At 39.1% G+C, this 16,520-nt stretch overlaps 1 protein-coding gene across 4 annotated transcripts in view; it reads left to right on the forward strand.

Annotated features, from left to right (window-relative positions):
* Window positions 1–16,224, forward strand: part of LOC135100446 (uncharacterized) — a 61,967-nt gene extending 45,743 nt beyond the window's left edge. For all 4 annotated transcript variants that reach the window (XM_064003343.1, XM_064003344.1, XM_064003345.1 and 1 more), the window contains 3 exons: window positions 5,678–9,372; window positions 12,301–12,412; window positions 12,875–16,224. In XM_064003343.1, coding sequence (XP_063859413.1) covers window positions 5,678–9,372; window positions 12,301–12,412; window positions 12,875–13,243 — 4,176 coding nt within the window. In that variant the 3' untranslated portion in view covers window positions 13,244–16,224. The remainder of the gene's footprint in view (window positions 1–5,677; window positions 9,373–12,300; window positions 12,413–12,874) is intronic.
* Window positions 16,225–16,520: the final 296 nt, after the last annotated feature.

Raw genomic sequence — 16,520 nt, forward strand, 5'->3', positions numbered from 1 at the left:
TGGCACTCTCCAGGTACGTGGGTGGGTGAGGATGGTGGAGGGGTGGCAGGCTGGCCAGTTATCTGGTGGGGAATGGCCCAAGCAGTGTTGGCCACTGCTGCCTGGGGTAGTGGAGGTGTCAGGTGACTGGCAGGTGATAGAGGTTGACCTTATCCACTAGTGACCGGCCTGTGTAAGGAAGGATAAGCCACCAAGGTGAGGTCTGGAGGAGGAGGAGGGGGGGGGGTGCGGCTGACACAAGGTAGAGCTGACGCCGGGGCCTTGGTGAGATGGGTTTTGGGCCTCATGAAGTATTTCACACTCCATGCATTGTGCTCCTGCTGACAGTTGACCTGCTGACAGTTGACTCTTTCCCCTCTCATGATGCATTCCTTGCATTCCTTGGAGTTGTGGTTCTCTTCACAGAAGCCACATTGCACCCTGTGGTTGCACTGCCACTCCCTGTGGCCCCACCTCCGTGGGGCCACAGTGGGAAGGCTGGCTTCCCACTGAACCTCTCCACCTTGCACAGCATCATTCCTGGGAAGCTGACCATTGCCGGTTGTTTCCCTTGCCACATGGCAGTCACCTGATTCCTGGGCTCCTCTGTGTAGGACATGTTCCTTGTTCCTTAGAGGACTAAAGGATGCTGCTCTATATAACTTGTAGGCATAAAGTGGGCATAGTTCCTGATCATTACTTTGGTGCATCTGTTGTCCTCGGTAATCTTCATCAACTTCATTATGGCACCTTGATAAGGGTAACCCACTTCCATCAGGAACCTGGCCAGTCTCTGTCCCAAGTCACAGTAATGATGGTCTTGGCAGTCATTTTGGGTTGCACAGACAGGTTCCAATGGTGATGGGCAACATCTGCTATCCATATTGCCCTGTCCCTGGGTGACACTCCTTAAGGGAAGGTGAGATGAAAAAGGTGATTTTGGGTTGTATTAGTCATTGGGGGAGGCATTACACCTGCACTTTTGTTACTGTCTGGTTTGCTTTTCTTTTTTCTTTCCTTTCCTTTCTTCATGAGTGTAAATTCTCCATTCGACACTGTCCTCCATTGTGTCTGCTGCTTCTCACCTGGAAGGCCATTTCACGCACTTGCACAAGTCCAGTGACCCATTAGGTGTTGTGGGCACACCATGGTGAGTTGGATCAGTAGCAGCCAGTGAATCACAAGTGGGCTAACACTGGACATGACAGTGTTAAGGGAGGTAGAAAGATTTGACAACTGAAACTAGTCATGGGTTCGGGTATCCAGCTCCTCTGAGATCGAGAGTTCAACTGAGAGAGAGAGAGAGAGAGAGAGAGAGAGAGAGAGAGAGAGAGAGAGAGAGAGAGAGAGAGAGAGAGAGAGAGAGAGAGGGGCTCCTACTTAGGGTTTACTATGTGTATACATGTGATGCCAATGGTAGGTAAATGTGACTGATACTTGTCAAACGAAACTTGGGATGGTAAGAATTTAGGATTAAGTATGAAACTCACATAGTGTGAAACTCAGAATGGTAGTGTATATAGAAATGGCTAAACACTTACAATTATATATATATATATATATATATATATATATATATATATATATATATATATATATATATATATATATATATATATATATATATATATATATATATATATATATATATATCGGTGTATTTACCTAGTTGTATAGTACAGGGTCCGAGCCAAAGCTCAATTAGTCCTGTCTCCATACCTGAATTTGTCCAATCTCTCTTTAAACATGTGCACACTCTTTGCTGCAACCACCTCTTCTTTTAAATTATTCCATATTTCAACCGTTCGATGCGGAAAGCTGTATTTCTTAATATCTCCCAAACATTGACTCTTCTTTAATTTCTTCATATGTCTCCTCGTACATCTATCTCCTTCCTCCACTTTTACAACTAGATCATCTCTGTCTGTCTTCTCCATGCCATTTACTAATTTGAACATTGTTATCAGGTCTCCTCTTTCCCTTCTTTCTTGCAGTGTTGGTAATCCAATTTCTTCCAGTCTTTCCTCGTAACTTAGGTCTTCCAATTCAGGTATCATTTTCGTAGCTGTTCTTTGTATCCTTTCCAATTTCCTTATATCTTTCTTCTTGTGTGGAGACCATGCCACTGCTGCGTATTCCAGTTTGGGGCGTATCATGTGTGTTATAATTTTCTTCATCATTTCTTTGTCTAGGTAATTAAATGCCACCCTGATATTTGCTAGCAAATTATATGTAGAGCCAAATATTCCATTGATGTGTTTTTCTGGTGATATCGTGTCTTGAATTATTACTCCCAAGTCTTTTTCTTCTTTGCTCTTTGGTATTGTGATTCCTCCCATCTTATACTCCCATGAAGGTCTCCTTTTACTTCTTCCCATCTCCATTACATGGCACTTCTTTATATTAAATTCTAATTTCCATCGTTTACTCCATTCATAAATTCTATCAATATCCCTCTGTAGTTCCTCACAATCCTCTTGGTTCTTTATTACTTTCATCAATTTTGCATCATCTGCAAACATGTTAATGTAGCTATTTAAACCCACCGTCATATCATTTATATAGACCTGAAACATTATAGGTGCCAACACAGACCCTTGTGGTACTCCGCTTGTTACTTCGCACCAACTTGATTTATTATCTCTGATTACTGTACTCATTTCCCTACCTTGGAGATAATCCTTCATCCACTTAAGTATTTTTCCTTTTAGCCCTCCTCGATGTTCCAGTTTCCATATGAGACTTTTATGTGGAACTGTATCAAAAGCTTTTTTCAGATCTAAATAGACTGCATCAACCCAACCATCTCTCTCTTGTAGTTTATCTATTATTCTTGTATAAAAGCTCAGTAAGTTTGTTATGCAAGATCTCTCTTTCCTGAAACTGAATTGTTTTTCTGTTATTATATTTTCTTGTTCAAGATATTGCACCCATCTGTTTTTAATGACTATTTCACAGAGTTTACTTACAATACTTGTGAGTGAGACTGGTCTGTAATTCAGTGGTTCCATTTTATTACCTCCTTTGTATAACGGTACTATATTTGCTCTCTTCCATTCCTTGGGTACTTTTCCCTCCTTCAAAGAACTGTTAATTATCTCCCATATTGGTTCTTCCAATTCCTCTCTACATTCTTTCAATATCCATCCATTTACTTCATCTGGTCCCATCGCCTTCCTAGTATCTAGCTCTTCCAGTAGTTTTTTAATTTCTTTTCTTTCCACTTGTATGTTTTCTATTCCTTTCTGTTGTTCCTCATCTCCCAGTGATGCAAAGACAGTTTCTCTTGTAAATACAGACTTAAAGCTTTTATTCAGTATCTCAGCCTTCTCTTGTGTGGTTTCATAAATTTCTCCATTTTTCTTCAGCTTTGTAATGATATCTCTATGCTTTATTTTTCCATTTACATATCTATAGAAAAGTTTGGGTTCTTCTTTACACTTTCCAACTACATCTCTTTCAAAATTTCTTTCTTCTTCTCTTCTTATTTTAACATAATCACTTCTAGCTGTCCTGTATTCTTCTCTATTTATCTCATTCCATTGTTTCCTCATTTTTTTCCATGCCCTCTCCTTCTTCTTTTTTGCCTCTGCACACTTTGCATTAAACCACACTTTCTTATTTTCTTTTACCTTATATCTTGGCACATATCTTTCAACACATTCTCTAAACTTGCTTAAAAACACTTCATATTTTTTCTGCACCTCCATACCTCTTAATAAATTACTCCAATCAAGCTCTCCATAGAATTTCTTTAACCCTGTAAAGTCTGCCTTAGCATAATTTTTTCTCTCATTTTTATATTCCTCATTGAATTTTGGCACTTCTTCTTTGATCTCTATCTCCATCTTCACATGATCACTTTTTCCCACTGGACACAAATATTCTATACTTGGTTCATTTTCTGGCTTTTTTGTAAAAACCAAGTCTAGTAGTGATGGTTCATCTTCCCCTCTGTACCTAGTATTTTCTTTCATCCATTGATCCATCGTGTTTACCATCATAGTCTGTAAAAATTCTTCACTCCATGTACTGGCAATCCCTGTCACCTCCATCTCCCCCCAGTTTATCTCCTTGCTATTAAAATCTCCTACTAGTAACACCTTGTTTCTTATCTTTAGTATGTCATCTATACTTTTTATGTGTGTGTGTGTGTGTGTGTGTGTGTGTGTGTGTGTGTGTGTGTATTTGTGTTTCATGTAATGTGGATGAGATGAAGATGTGTATAGTAAAGAAATATAGAATAAAACATGACAAGAAGAAAAGATAATAGATTGTAATGTGAAAAATAACAAGAATAGGATAGTTAGTGGTAGAGGCAGAGTGAACGGAAAAAGAAAGAAAACATGAGACATGTTCATGTGGGACTGACGCTCACTACAGTGCCTTTTCAGCTCTCCAGCAATGCTGGTGGTAAACCATCCTCATTATCTGTCAGGAAACAGTCTCAGTACCTTTTTCATTGTTAGGTGGACAGGGTCATGGATATGAGATGACTCATTTTCTTTCATTCCACTTAGGAATTTAGATCACCTTTGTAAAAGTGTTTGATCATGTATTTTTTTTTTAAATATTTATACATATGTTGTAGTTTTCATCTCTTCAATTTTGAATGTTTTTATTTTCAAATAAATATCTTTGCAAAAAGGACAATAGCTACTCTCCTTAAGTATGTGAAGAAGGAAATTTAGTAGTGTACATTTCATATAATTATATACATATATAAAAACTTTGTTTCATTTTATGCAGTTTAATTTATAATACAGTAATTATGCATTGAATGTGCACCTATCATAATTTCTTTTAAAGAGATTTTACTTCATTATTGTTAGTATTTAAAGCAGTACCCTCTATGGCTGTGATGGTGACAGCTTGTGTCCCAGTGGTCAGCACATTGAAATGGTAAACTCAAGAACCTGAAATTGAATCTCACCAGAGACTGACCATTTATCTGTTATCACTGAATATTTCAAGATAACTCATATATTACCATCAACTCTATCTATTTGTATTCTTCAGAAATCATCATCAGGTGTCATTAGTCTCTACATGGGATATCACTTTAAAAATCCTGCCTGCACCACTACAGGTGAAAGCTAGCCATCCAAGACAGTGATAGATAGAGCTGCTATGAGCCAGTCTTCCAAAGCTGAAAAATAAACCTAAAGGCATATTATGTTCAAGATGTAAATGAATAAATAAATACAATGATTTAGTTTTGTTCTTACTAAAGGAAGTGCTGGGTCATCATTTATTGGTAAAACCAGTAGCATTTCTGTTCTGGGTAGGATAACTGATCATTTATTATGATACTGAGTGTCTGGGGGTGGAAATGGACTTATGATAGTTGTACCTGGGATGAAAATCTGCATACACATATAAGACTGGATTTTTTTGCACTTGTATTTTTTAGAAAAGATTGTGTCTTAAAGGTAAGTCATCATATATAGTAAGTAGAAAATAATGATGTCCATCAATATCTTATATTTGTCAAATAGAGTACTACATTATATTTATATGCCAGCTTAGAAGCTACCTAAGATTCTCAATTTATTTTATCTAAAGTATTTTGAATAAAACAGTGCTTATCTTCTGTTATTGATGAAAATGCTATGATGAATGCATTTTCAATATATCTTGGACATTGCTCAAAACTATTCAAGGTATTTTCTATAGCCCACACATATTGTACTTGCAGACTGCTTCCCTGTTCAGAAGCTCTTCCCTCCATCTCATGACCCTGGAGTCAAGCATTATTCAGTTGGACTATCAAGAGGGCTACTTGCTGGTGTCCACTCTTACCCATTCCTATGTGTGCAACACCAACTCAGAGACCTTCAGTCAGGTGGGCACCAAACTCAGACAGGGGGAGTATGGAAGCTGTTTTTGCCAAGTGAACCACAGTGGGATGTCCTCTTCACACACAGAAACCTCGGAAGGAGTAGAGGAACTAAAGGCTTCTTTGACGTCTTCCACAGAGAAGTTTGGTCTTTCAGATTGTTATGAAGCTAAGGAAGAAGAACAGGCATATCACAATTGTGACTTGAGAAAAAACAGGCCAAGTAGGACAGCATCACCAATGCTCATGTCCCATGTATTTTGTGCTCGTCCTGGTACAAGAATATGGGAAGCTGATTACTCTGGAAAGGTACTTGTTACTCACCAATTAAAGAGTGCCCTTATTATACCCCCAGCAGAGGTGCTCCTCACAGATGGCTCATTTAAAGAAAAAGAACTTCTAGAGGAGATAAGTCTCCTGCCAGAGACTTTGTGTCCCACAGATAAAACTAGGGAAAAATTAACTGGCCATGAACTAGCTATGAGCACCCCTGTTAAGGCCACTCATCCTCCTGTTAGTGTGGCCTTCACTAAGATGATGAGCTTCTACAATAAATATCTTCTTGCCATATCTGCCTATGGCTTATACATAATTGATCCAGCTATCTCCAAGATACTTATATGGATTAGTGTGTCTGAAGGTATCACAGATGTCAAAGTGTCTGGAAATTCTCTCATCTATAAATCAGGCAGTGGTTGCATCCAAAATTTCATGATAACAACTGTGGACATTGCAATTTTGGTTCTACACTCACGGAAACTCTTTCTGGAATGTACTTCTTTGTGTTTGAAATATAAAGATATATTTACAAAGTCTGAATTGCTGTCTCGCTTAGGGGCAAAAATATTGACAGATCTCTGTAACAATATTACATCTGGTATAATTAAGGAAAAAATTAAAGGCTTAAGACTTTTTATTGGCATAAATAAAGAGAGGAACCACACCATGAATTTGACAAAAGTTTCAGGTGTTACATACATAAAGAATAAAAGCTTTGAGGCTGAAGAAATAAAAGCCAATTTAAATGTTGCACTGAAAAAGAATAATTCATTTTCTTTCAATATGACAGTTGCAAGATGGAATAGTGAACCCTATCTTGGAGGAAGTAAAAAAGAATGGGAACAGTCGTCACTTGCCCAAGGCACTCTGTCCAAGGAAAGCATCCCCATGCAACAAGAGGGGAAAAATATGCCAAATAATCCAACATCAGTACATCTCCATGAAATACCAGATTATTCAACCAGTGTAGATACCCTGCCATCTGGATCTTCAGAGAAGTGCATAGTTGATTTCTGTTCAACATCACAGAAATTTTCATCAAGCTCAAGACCTGATCTGGAGAATATCACTACTCCCACCTCAGACTCCTATTCCCCACAGTCAGATGCTTTATCTTCTCAAAAGAGCCTAGACAGCTCCACAGAGATGATTGAGGATCCCCTGTTCACCCCTAATGACAGTCCTTCTCCTGATCAAGAAGCTGTATCACGGATGTTCCCGGAAAGGCATCCTCCAACAGCCCTTAATTATGCCTCTCATAATTTCTACAATCTGGCTTATGCCCCTATCCATCCTGGTTCTGAAGCTGCTACTCTTCTGCAAGACTTGATGGAGAATGTCACCACTAATGTTGTGGACACCTTTGCATCTGGAACCCGAACTCTCACAGAGCGACTGAAGAGTGTGGTACCACTAGTGTCTCCACAGAAGGGTGCTGAGGGAGTAGTGTCAGGGTTTGAAAGGACAGGGAATCATCCTAGTAATGGTCCAAATGACTATCCCATTCTCACTCCCTTGAAGAACACTGATGTCAGTGATGACCCCCCAGCTGACATTGTCATCCACACAAAGTCCAGAAAGAAGCAGCCTCAGAAGCAGTTATCAGTTGTATCTGCCAGTGGTAGCTCTGAGGTAGACTTGGAAGAGACAGCGTCTCGACCAGAGCTTCCAGGTGTAGTGAAAAATTTGCATGAGCTAGTTTGCACCACAATGCAGCAGATGATCAGTACCACAAACTCAGAGGAAGCACACAACTTGCTTGCTCATTGGTTTGAAGTGTTCTGCCACACTGTACAGGAGATGCAGCATGATAGTACATATTCATCACAAACAGTAAGTGAAGACCAGACTGGAGAGGGGCCAGTTTCCCTCTCCTCCATTGAGTCATCACACTCACTGGGCAGTGCAGATACTTCCAGTGACTCCCTCCACTGGGACTCCAGTGACATTGGCTTTGAGCCATCATCTCTGAGTCTTGATATCCTGGAGAAGATTTCAGGCCTGTTCCTAGAGAGCCTGCAAGCTGGGGTAACTGTCAACAACTTTCAACTTTCTTTGGTGACTGCCCAAAAGGCAGATTTCCCACAGCATCCCATGACACCTTCAGAAGTGAGAAGATGTGATGCATTGTATGCTCAGGTTATAGCCAGTGACTGTGGGCTACTGCAGTACTCACATATCCTAAATGCACTCGAGTCCTTAGGTCATCATTATTATCTCCTGACTTGGGCTGCCCTAATGGAAAAGATTACCAAGAACAGCAACACACTTAGCCAGCCACTACCAGACATCATCCCTGATCTAGAATTCACCCGAGCACAGTGGGTGTCCATCTTGCACAGTGTGGCTTCTTCTAGTAGCACCAAGAATCTCATCACCACAGCAGCTCAGTTTGAGAGTCCTATTGTAATTCAAGATGTGATTTTCCTCCTCCAGTACATGACCACTCATCCAGTACAGATGAACTGCACCATCACCAAAACCCAAATCCCTAAGCTGTTATTACAATATTTGATTGAGTTCTCTTACCACAGGAGTCCAACAAAGGCATATCTAGACTCCTGGTGTCATTATTCAGAACTGCAAGGTGATATTCTTTGTGCCTTATTGAGTATGACCAATGTAGGTCCTTCACATTTCTCCTGCAAATGCGGAATGCCAGTACCTTGTAGAAGACATGTGGCCTTGGAGGCACTTGAAGAAACAGTGTTACTTCATGATATTTTAGATCCAAAAGGTTTGGCAGAAATGTGCCAAAGCCTTGGCTACTGGAAGGGATACTGTATCATAACCCTTGCTTATTGTCTACAGCCTCATATTCAGCTCTTCCCATACATTTTGCAGACCTGTGATGCAGATCTTCTGAATAACTTTTTAGAAGTACTACATCATAATGATTTTGGAATGGCTTTCAGAACCATAGCAAGAATTACCAGTAAAGAAACCTCCATTATGCTCTGCTTTGATTGTCAAAGTAAAATTCCCTTCCCTGAAAAGAAAATTATTATTGAAGACAACAGGGCAGTATTTAATCATAAAGTGAAAGTGAATGGCAACTCCAGCTTAACAGAAAATCTTAATGAATCTTGCCTAATGGAGGTAAGCAGCAAAAGGCTCACCAATGACCAGATGCCAGTCCAGGATGGTATCAGAAGCATAAATCATCTGTGGGAGGTGGTGGTTGCAAAAGTATTGCGCAGATCAAGTGCAGCTAACACCCTCAGGCTACTGACCAGTGTGCAGGACACAATTCCTCCTGGAATAATTTCCAAAAGGTAAGTGCAAGTACATTACAAGCATTGCATGACCACATACACAGGCAGATGAATGCACACACATGTGTAATGAGTCAGACAAGAACTAGACTAAAATTAACATGTTTTACTCCTGAAAGATATTTCACCAGTCATTTATATTGCACATGTCAGTTACATTTATACAGAGGACATTGGAATCCATCACCGTAATCTACTTCCAACTAGTGCACTATTTAAGAGTCCTTTTATTTTTTACTCACCCACATTAGCTTGATCTTGGTATTTCTCTTTGGAGGTAAGTTATTTTTTATCATATATCATCTCAACAAAGTGCATCTATATAATCACATTACTATAGCTGTGGAGAAGATAACTAAATGTGCAAGAATAGTATGTAATCTGTATCTTACATCTTTCAGTTCTTTGGCAAAGACCTTGTGCATATGTCCTCATTGGGTTCTTTTAGGTGTTTGGTACTCTGTGCTGAAATTTTCCTTTTGGGGCAAAGTGGGGCTGAGATTTAGCTCAAGGTTGTGCTATTTCATCATGTTGGAAGGAGGAGCAAGTGGAGCATCGAGGATCCTTTTAGTCCAGCTTTGTGTATTAAGTGATTGAGTGCCTCAGTGACATGTGGTGGCAATTGTTATTTGAATCTCCTAGTTTGTAATGGCTTATAAGAGTATAGATAAATTTTGTGTTTGTGAAGTGCAGTCATGTCGCCACTAACCCGCAGTATTCTAAAGCGAGTCGCATCTGATGCAGGTGGTCAGTTTGCTTTCAAGTCATACTATAACTTGGGGAACTTAAAGCTTAATGTGAGGATGGGCCACAACAAGCCATAGAAAAGTCTGTAACAAGGAGCAGGGTAACATTAATGTCGGAGGAGAGAGCACATTGCCACCACCATACACAGTGGTGCGAGTTTAGTGAGGAGAAGGGCAAGCTGCAGCTGCCAATGCCACCACCATTGCCATCATACACAGTGATGTGAGGTTAGTGAGAAAGATGATAAATATAATATTATCTTCGGTTATATATATACAGAAATTTTGAATATTATAGGTAGTCTGGAAATATTTTATTTTGATTTTTGAGAGGTCAGAATCATAATAATTTTCTGCCATTGATTTCATTTAAAGCTCTAATGCGAATTTTGTCTACATTGGTGGTCAGAGCGGAAGGCACGAGACTTGCGAGACCCTAAGAGGAAGATTAATAGCATAAAAAATACGTTTCAATAAGGGCACTCACCTAAACTAGTAATTGATAGGGTACTCTCCTGCCCTCTTAATCTTTTGGAGTCTAAAGGGGAGTGAATTAGCCAGGTGTTGGAGATACTGAGAGTTAATATTGTCCCATACATTCTGAATAGTGGCTTGGAGGAGTGGGAGGGAGGAGGTATTTCTGCCATTGAGTTTAAGTTTAATGTTCGCCCACAAATTTTCCACAGGGTTAAGGTATGGCAAATTTGTGGGCCAAGGTTTCAGAAGGCTGACATTGCAGATATCAAACCAGTTAACAATTAAGTTAGCAGTATGGCATGGTGCACTGTCTTGCATAAAGGTATCAGCATTGCACTTTTCCATAGTCATCTAATTCATTCACAACTAGTTCAAAGTAGTTATTCTGGTTCATCCAAACAATTTTTTTGCTGAAACACTAATTTCCCAAGACCATAAAAGAAAAACAACCCTGCACCATCGAAGAGTCTGAGTGTTTTACAATGTGTTTTGTGTAATGGAGGTTGTAAGCATTACTACCAGGTCTGTGGTACACACGGTTTCTCTTGTTGTCTAACCTGAAAGCATACCTCATGTGACCCATGTACCCTACGCCATTTCTTTAAGTCCCATTCCTTGTGTTGAGACACAAAAGCAAGCCTTGTCAGATAGTGAGCACGTGTAACACAAGGTTTTGACACTGCACGCCAAATACAGTATCCCAAGTCGTGTTCACGTATCTGCGCACAGTCCTCTCACTTACCCTAATCAGCAAAGCAGGGTTCCTGGCCTTGAGTTCCCTGCTGGTTATACGAACGTGGACCTCAAGCTGCCTGTGAATAATGTTCAGAGTCCTTTGACCCACACCATGCTTATGCCCTGCTGGCTTGTGAGGTGGTGGGGAAGCATCCTCTCCTCCCTCCTGATAAGTTTTGGTCATACATTGAACAGTTCTGAGGGCTAAACCTCAGTGTTCATGGCTTGATTTATTCTCCCTTACTAAGGCACATATAACTGAAATTTTGGGTTTAGTAAGACGTTTTCTAGGCCCCATAATAGGTGGTAACAGGATAGGATGGTATGCCTACACAACCACAAAAAAACAGGCCATAAGGGGCAAGAAAAATTCAAACAAGAGGCAGCACAAGACATGGGCGAATAAAGAGTGTATATATATATATATATATATATATATATATATATATATATATATATATATATATATATATATATATATATATATATATATATATATATAATTAACTCTTTATTCTCTTTCAAGTGGCACCCTAGCTTAACCCAGTAGTATCTCATATATTTCTTCTCATATTCCTTTCCAAACTCCTTGTCCATCCTCTCACTAGCCAATCTTGTACTTGCCTTCCCTCTATCATTATTAATATCATATCATTTATCCTTTATTAGCAAAGCAATCCAGTCATTTGAACATTCCTCTAACTACTAAGTGATCCACTCTGTCTTGCAAATATATAAAAAAGAAATTCAGATTACCAAGGCAGACAGTTGATCTAAACAAATCTCTAACAGTAATATACATAAAGAAAATAAATTATAGAGACATCATCTAAATTTCTCTTATTATGAAAATGAGATGTGTAAAAGAAGGAGAATTAGTAAAAAAATATTGAAGAGTTTCAAAGATAGAAAATGTGAATGTGTTAAGCACAGATAAAAGCTCAAATAAAATTGAAGATGAATGTTGCAGGGTATTCAACTGGTGCATCCTGGCCTCCTTGGCAGAGCAGCGTGGTTCTGCAGCTTCATGGGCTTTACTGGATTCCCTCTGTGGTGACAAGACCAAACTCTACTCCCACAAGGTCTTTTGCTTTCACTGCCAGGCTGAAGTTTGCTCACAATATACTTTATACATGTGTATTGATGAATGTAGACTGTCAGTCCATAAAAGAAGGGAACATTGTCAAATTTCCATTTGCTGTGATATGTAGTTAAGACAGTTATATTGTCCATATTTTAGTATATTTTTTCTTCACATTGGTCTTACTTGCAAAGACGTCTTTGGTTTGATATAGTAAGCAGGTACAGCAAATGTATATAGGACACAAAACTTTTATAAATATAGGCAGATATAAATAAAAAATTGTTGTTTGTCAGCCACTCCTTTTTTCATAAGGAGTTGGAGTAGCAGAGGCATGCAAATTGTATTTTGGCTATTAACTGTCATACTGAATGATGACTGCAGCACAAATACAGTATGCTATTATTTTGTTTACAAGATGCTTGTTTTGAAGATTAAGCCTAACACAAACTTACTTTTGCAGGTGTTTCAAGCTATTCATCGCCGTCCTTTACTGAAGTACCATAGAAACCAGACAGATATGTCTTCCAAGTCCCTATGCTGGGACTTTCCTGATACAACGCAGAATGGTATCCCCCAACCTCCAACTAATATCACACCTAAGGATCCAAGACACCCTGTACCACTAGGCCACCACTGGGGAGTGTGGACAGAGGTGCTGGAAGGTGTGTGTTCATGCTGCCGTCTTCGGTTGTCCACTGAGGCTTTAGTGAGTGAGGGTGGCATCACAGTGTTTTCGTGCAGCCATGCCTTTCATACCATCTGCCTTTCCTACCGGGGGTATCAGTGTGTTTGTTGTGCTCAACTACAACCATCCAAAGCAGCCTATTGATACACTACTTGAGTGTGCCTTGTTATTACCATCTAGTATAGTACATCTTCACAATCTCTTATCCAAAACCTTGGTATCAGACACTTTTCAGATTTCTGAATTTTTTGGATTTCAGAATGGAAGATTTTTAGCGTAGATTTTAACATTTTATAGATAAAACATTACAGGGGACCAGATGGATCAGTGGCAGAGTGCTCACTCATGGCTGCAAGGTTGCAAGTTTGTGCCTTAATCCTAACAGTTGCTCAGTAAGGGAGGTAATGCTCTCTTGTCACCCTAGCTATGTTACATGGCCTTAGGTGGCCTAGACTAGGGATTCTTGAAACCATCAAATAAATAATAAAAAAAGGATAAAATGTTAGGTAAAACTTTAGACATAAACTGGCTATTGTTAAGCTAAACACATGAAAATATACTTATGTACATGCCCGTTATCCCTTGCCATGACCATTTCATGTCATCACTCACATTATGATGGGTCACGGCAAATTTAACAATAAAAAAAACTACTTTGATGGCATTTGTTCAAGAGGGGATCAGTAATTGTGAGACTAGAAGGAAGATAGGAAGATCAGAAGCAGCTATTGTACGAGTGGAGAAGGCTGCACTAGTGCTTGGAACATCTGTCACTCCCAAGAAAAAGAAAGACTCTGGGTTAAAAAGGAAGACAGTACAAGAATGGTAAGTTGATAAGACTTAAAAAAGGAAGACAGTACAAGAATGGTAAGTTGATAAGACTTATGCTTAGTAAAAATTGAGTCACTGCTCTTTCTCTTGGTCAGAAGAGGCTTGTGAACTGTAATGCAACAGAGAGTGACAGTTATTCCTAGCACTAGTGCAGCCTTCACCACCCTTGTGATGGTTTCTTCTGATCTTACCATCTTCCCTTCAGTAACACAGTTGCTGACCCCTTCTCAAACAAACACCATCACAACACTCTTTTCTTTATTGTTAAGCTTGCCAGGACCCATAATAATGCAAGGAGAATTAAATGTGAGGGATAAAATGAGAAGGTTGCGGCTGGGGAAAATGGTCAGGAGAGCATGGAAGAGACGTCTCCCAGCACTGTCCCTGATTCAAAGAAGCTGAGCATAGCATCTTCAGCGCATGTGAGTTGCCATATATGACAATTTACCACTTTTGATACCTCCCATGGCAGAACTTCCCACAGTAGAAAATAGAGCAGCAAAACTTTAGTTTGTGGGCATTGGACATGCTGTTATGTTTATACTGTTGATTTATTTATTTATTTTTTGTGGTGAAATCTTCCCACTACTGGAATTTTCCATTTGAACTTCCAGATTTTTTAAATTTTGCATAAAGAATTCTCAACTGTAACAGCTGATGTTGTTAAAGTGAGACCAACACTATTTTTAATTTCAGTAATGCTTTGCCATGTAGAACTAGTGAATAGTATAACTTGCTGCCTTTGTTCCACTGATTATGATATTTTCTTTCTTTTAACTTGATAGAATTAATCTAAGGCATTGTCTCAATTTTTTTCATATTTTTTTTTAGCATGTTACTGTTACAGATAACACATTTGTCACATGTTCTTTTATTATGCCTTTTTCTTCCAGTACCTCTACAATTTCCTAGGTTTTCTTTCATATATAACAAGTGGTATGTATGCCCTAAAAGAATCCCCAATATAGAGTAGTCAACATCATTATAATTATGATCATTATCATTGTCATATTGTAAGACAAATTTCATGTATACCTTTGTGATCTTATGGCAATTTACCAAGCTGCATATTCATTTGTTATACTTAACATCAAGTGAGTGCCAACATTAAATGTAAAAAGACACTTTCGTCATATTGTAAGACAAATTTCATGTATACCTTTGTGATCTTATGGCAATTTACCAAGCTGCATACTTATTTATTATACTTAACATCAAGTGAGTGCCAACATTGAATGTAAAAAGACACTTTTATCCTATCTGGTGCCAGCTTTAAGCATCAAAGCATGCTTTAAAGGGACCAAACATTTGTAGAGGGTGAATTTTGGTCAGGAAGTACTTATTCCAACATGCTCCATAAAATAGTTGTACAAGTTTCCCGTTTTCAGTAAAAGGTTGAAAGCCATATGGTAATATTTGCCCTATTATAATAATTATTATATATAATTAATCTTAAGTACACCCCTCTTTAAAAATCTTAATTTCTTTTCTCTATAATTTTGCCAGTTTTGACCGATTTTTATTATTTTTTTTTATTTCTTATGTCACGTGTATATATGTATTTAATTAGTCACCCCTTTCTTATAGGCCTACGCGCCACTTTCTAATAGACAATACCCTCCTGGCCAGACACGTGAGACATCTATAATATTAATAATATCTTATTTGATGCAGTCCTATTTTAAGCTAGACGTATATCTCAAATTAATCCTTATTATTTTACCTTGTATATATTGTGAAAATGTATCTATATATTGTTAAGTTAGTAGTTTAAGTTAGCTAGCTAGGTTATGAGTCGTTAAGGCAAGAGCAGCCGAGACTATCCCCACTCCCACGGAAGAGTCAACTATTTTACATTACTTGTTTGCTATTCCCATACCTAGTTATATGTCACTTCACTTCTTGTGACCTTAAAACGATTGTAACATCATCCTTGGTTCTATAGTATTTATATATATGTAATAATATTCTCCCCTTGTACTGCATTGAGTTCTCGACTACTCTGGCCGGGATTAAACTGGGTCACGTGGGGTGGCCGCCGACCCGGGAAAGGCCGCGGCTGGGCGCTTGCTCTCTCTCTCTCACTCGCTGCGGCCTGGGCAGGACGTTCCTCTCTCATCCTCCCTGTGCTTGCCGAGAGAGCCGCTTTGGTAACCACGTGGTTAATAGTGATAGTCAGGAAGGTGGGTTTGTGTTCTTGACGAATTCCTCCTCTTAGGACATCCTTCAATTGTGTTAATTGTGTTGTGTTATCTGTGTGTCTTTTACCCTGAATAGACGGTGTTGCTTAAGCTATCGTCGTTGTTTTTTCTCATCAATCATCCATTCCCAACTACACATTTTTCTTGTCACTGTGTGGAAGATCGTGGTGATCCTTGTTCGTCTCTTCCCCTTATTTACCACGGAGATCAGCTATAGAACGGTGGAGAAGGAGGGTGTCAGGGTAGGTCAGCTCCCGACACAGCAAGTGGTAAGTCTCGTCGACTTAGAGGAGGAGAAGGGGCGCAACACTTACATAAATATTATGTCATCATACATCTGGCATTTTGGCAGGTGTGAGAATGCAGGTTCCTAAGGACTAGCACCTTAG

Source organism: Scylla paramamosain, chromosome 5, assembly GCF_035594125.1.
Source record: "Scylla paramamosain isolate STU-SP2022 chromosome 5, ASM3559412v1, whole genome shotgun sequence".
In the NCBI taxonomy this organism is placed as follows: Eukaryota; Metazoa; Arthropoda; class Malacostraca; order Decapoda; family Portunidae; genus Scylla; species Scylla paramamosain.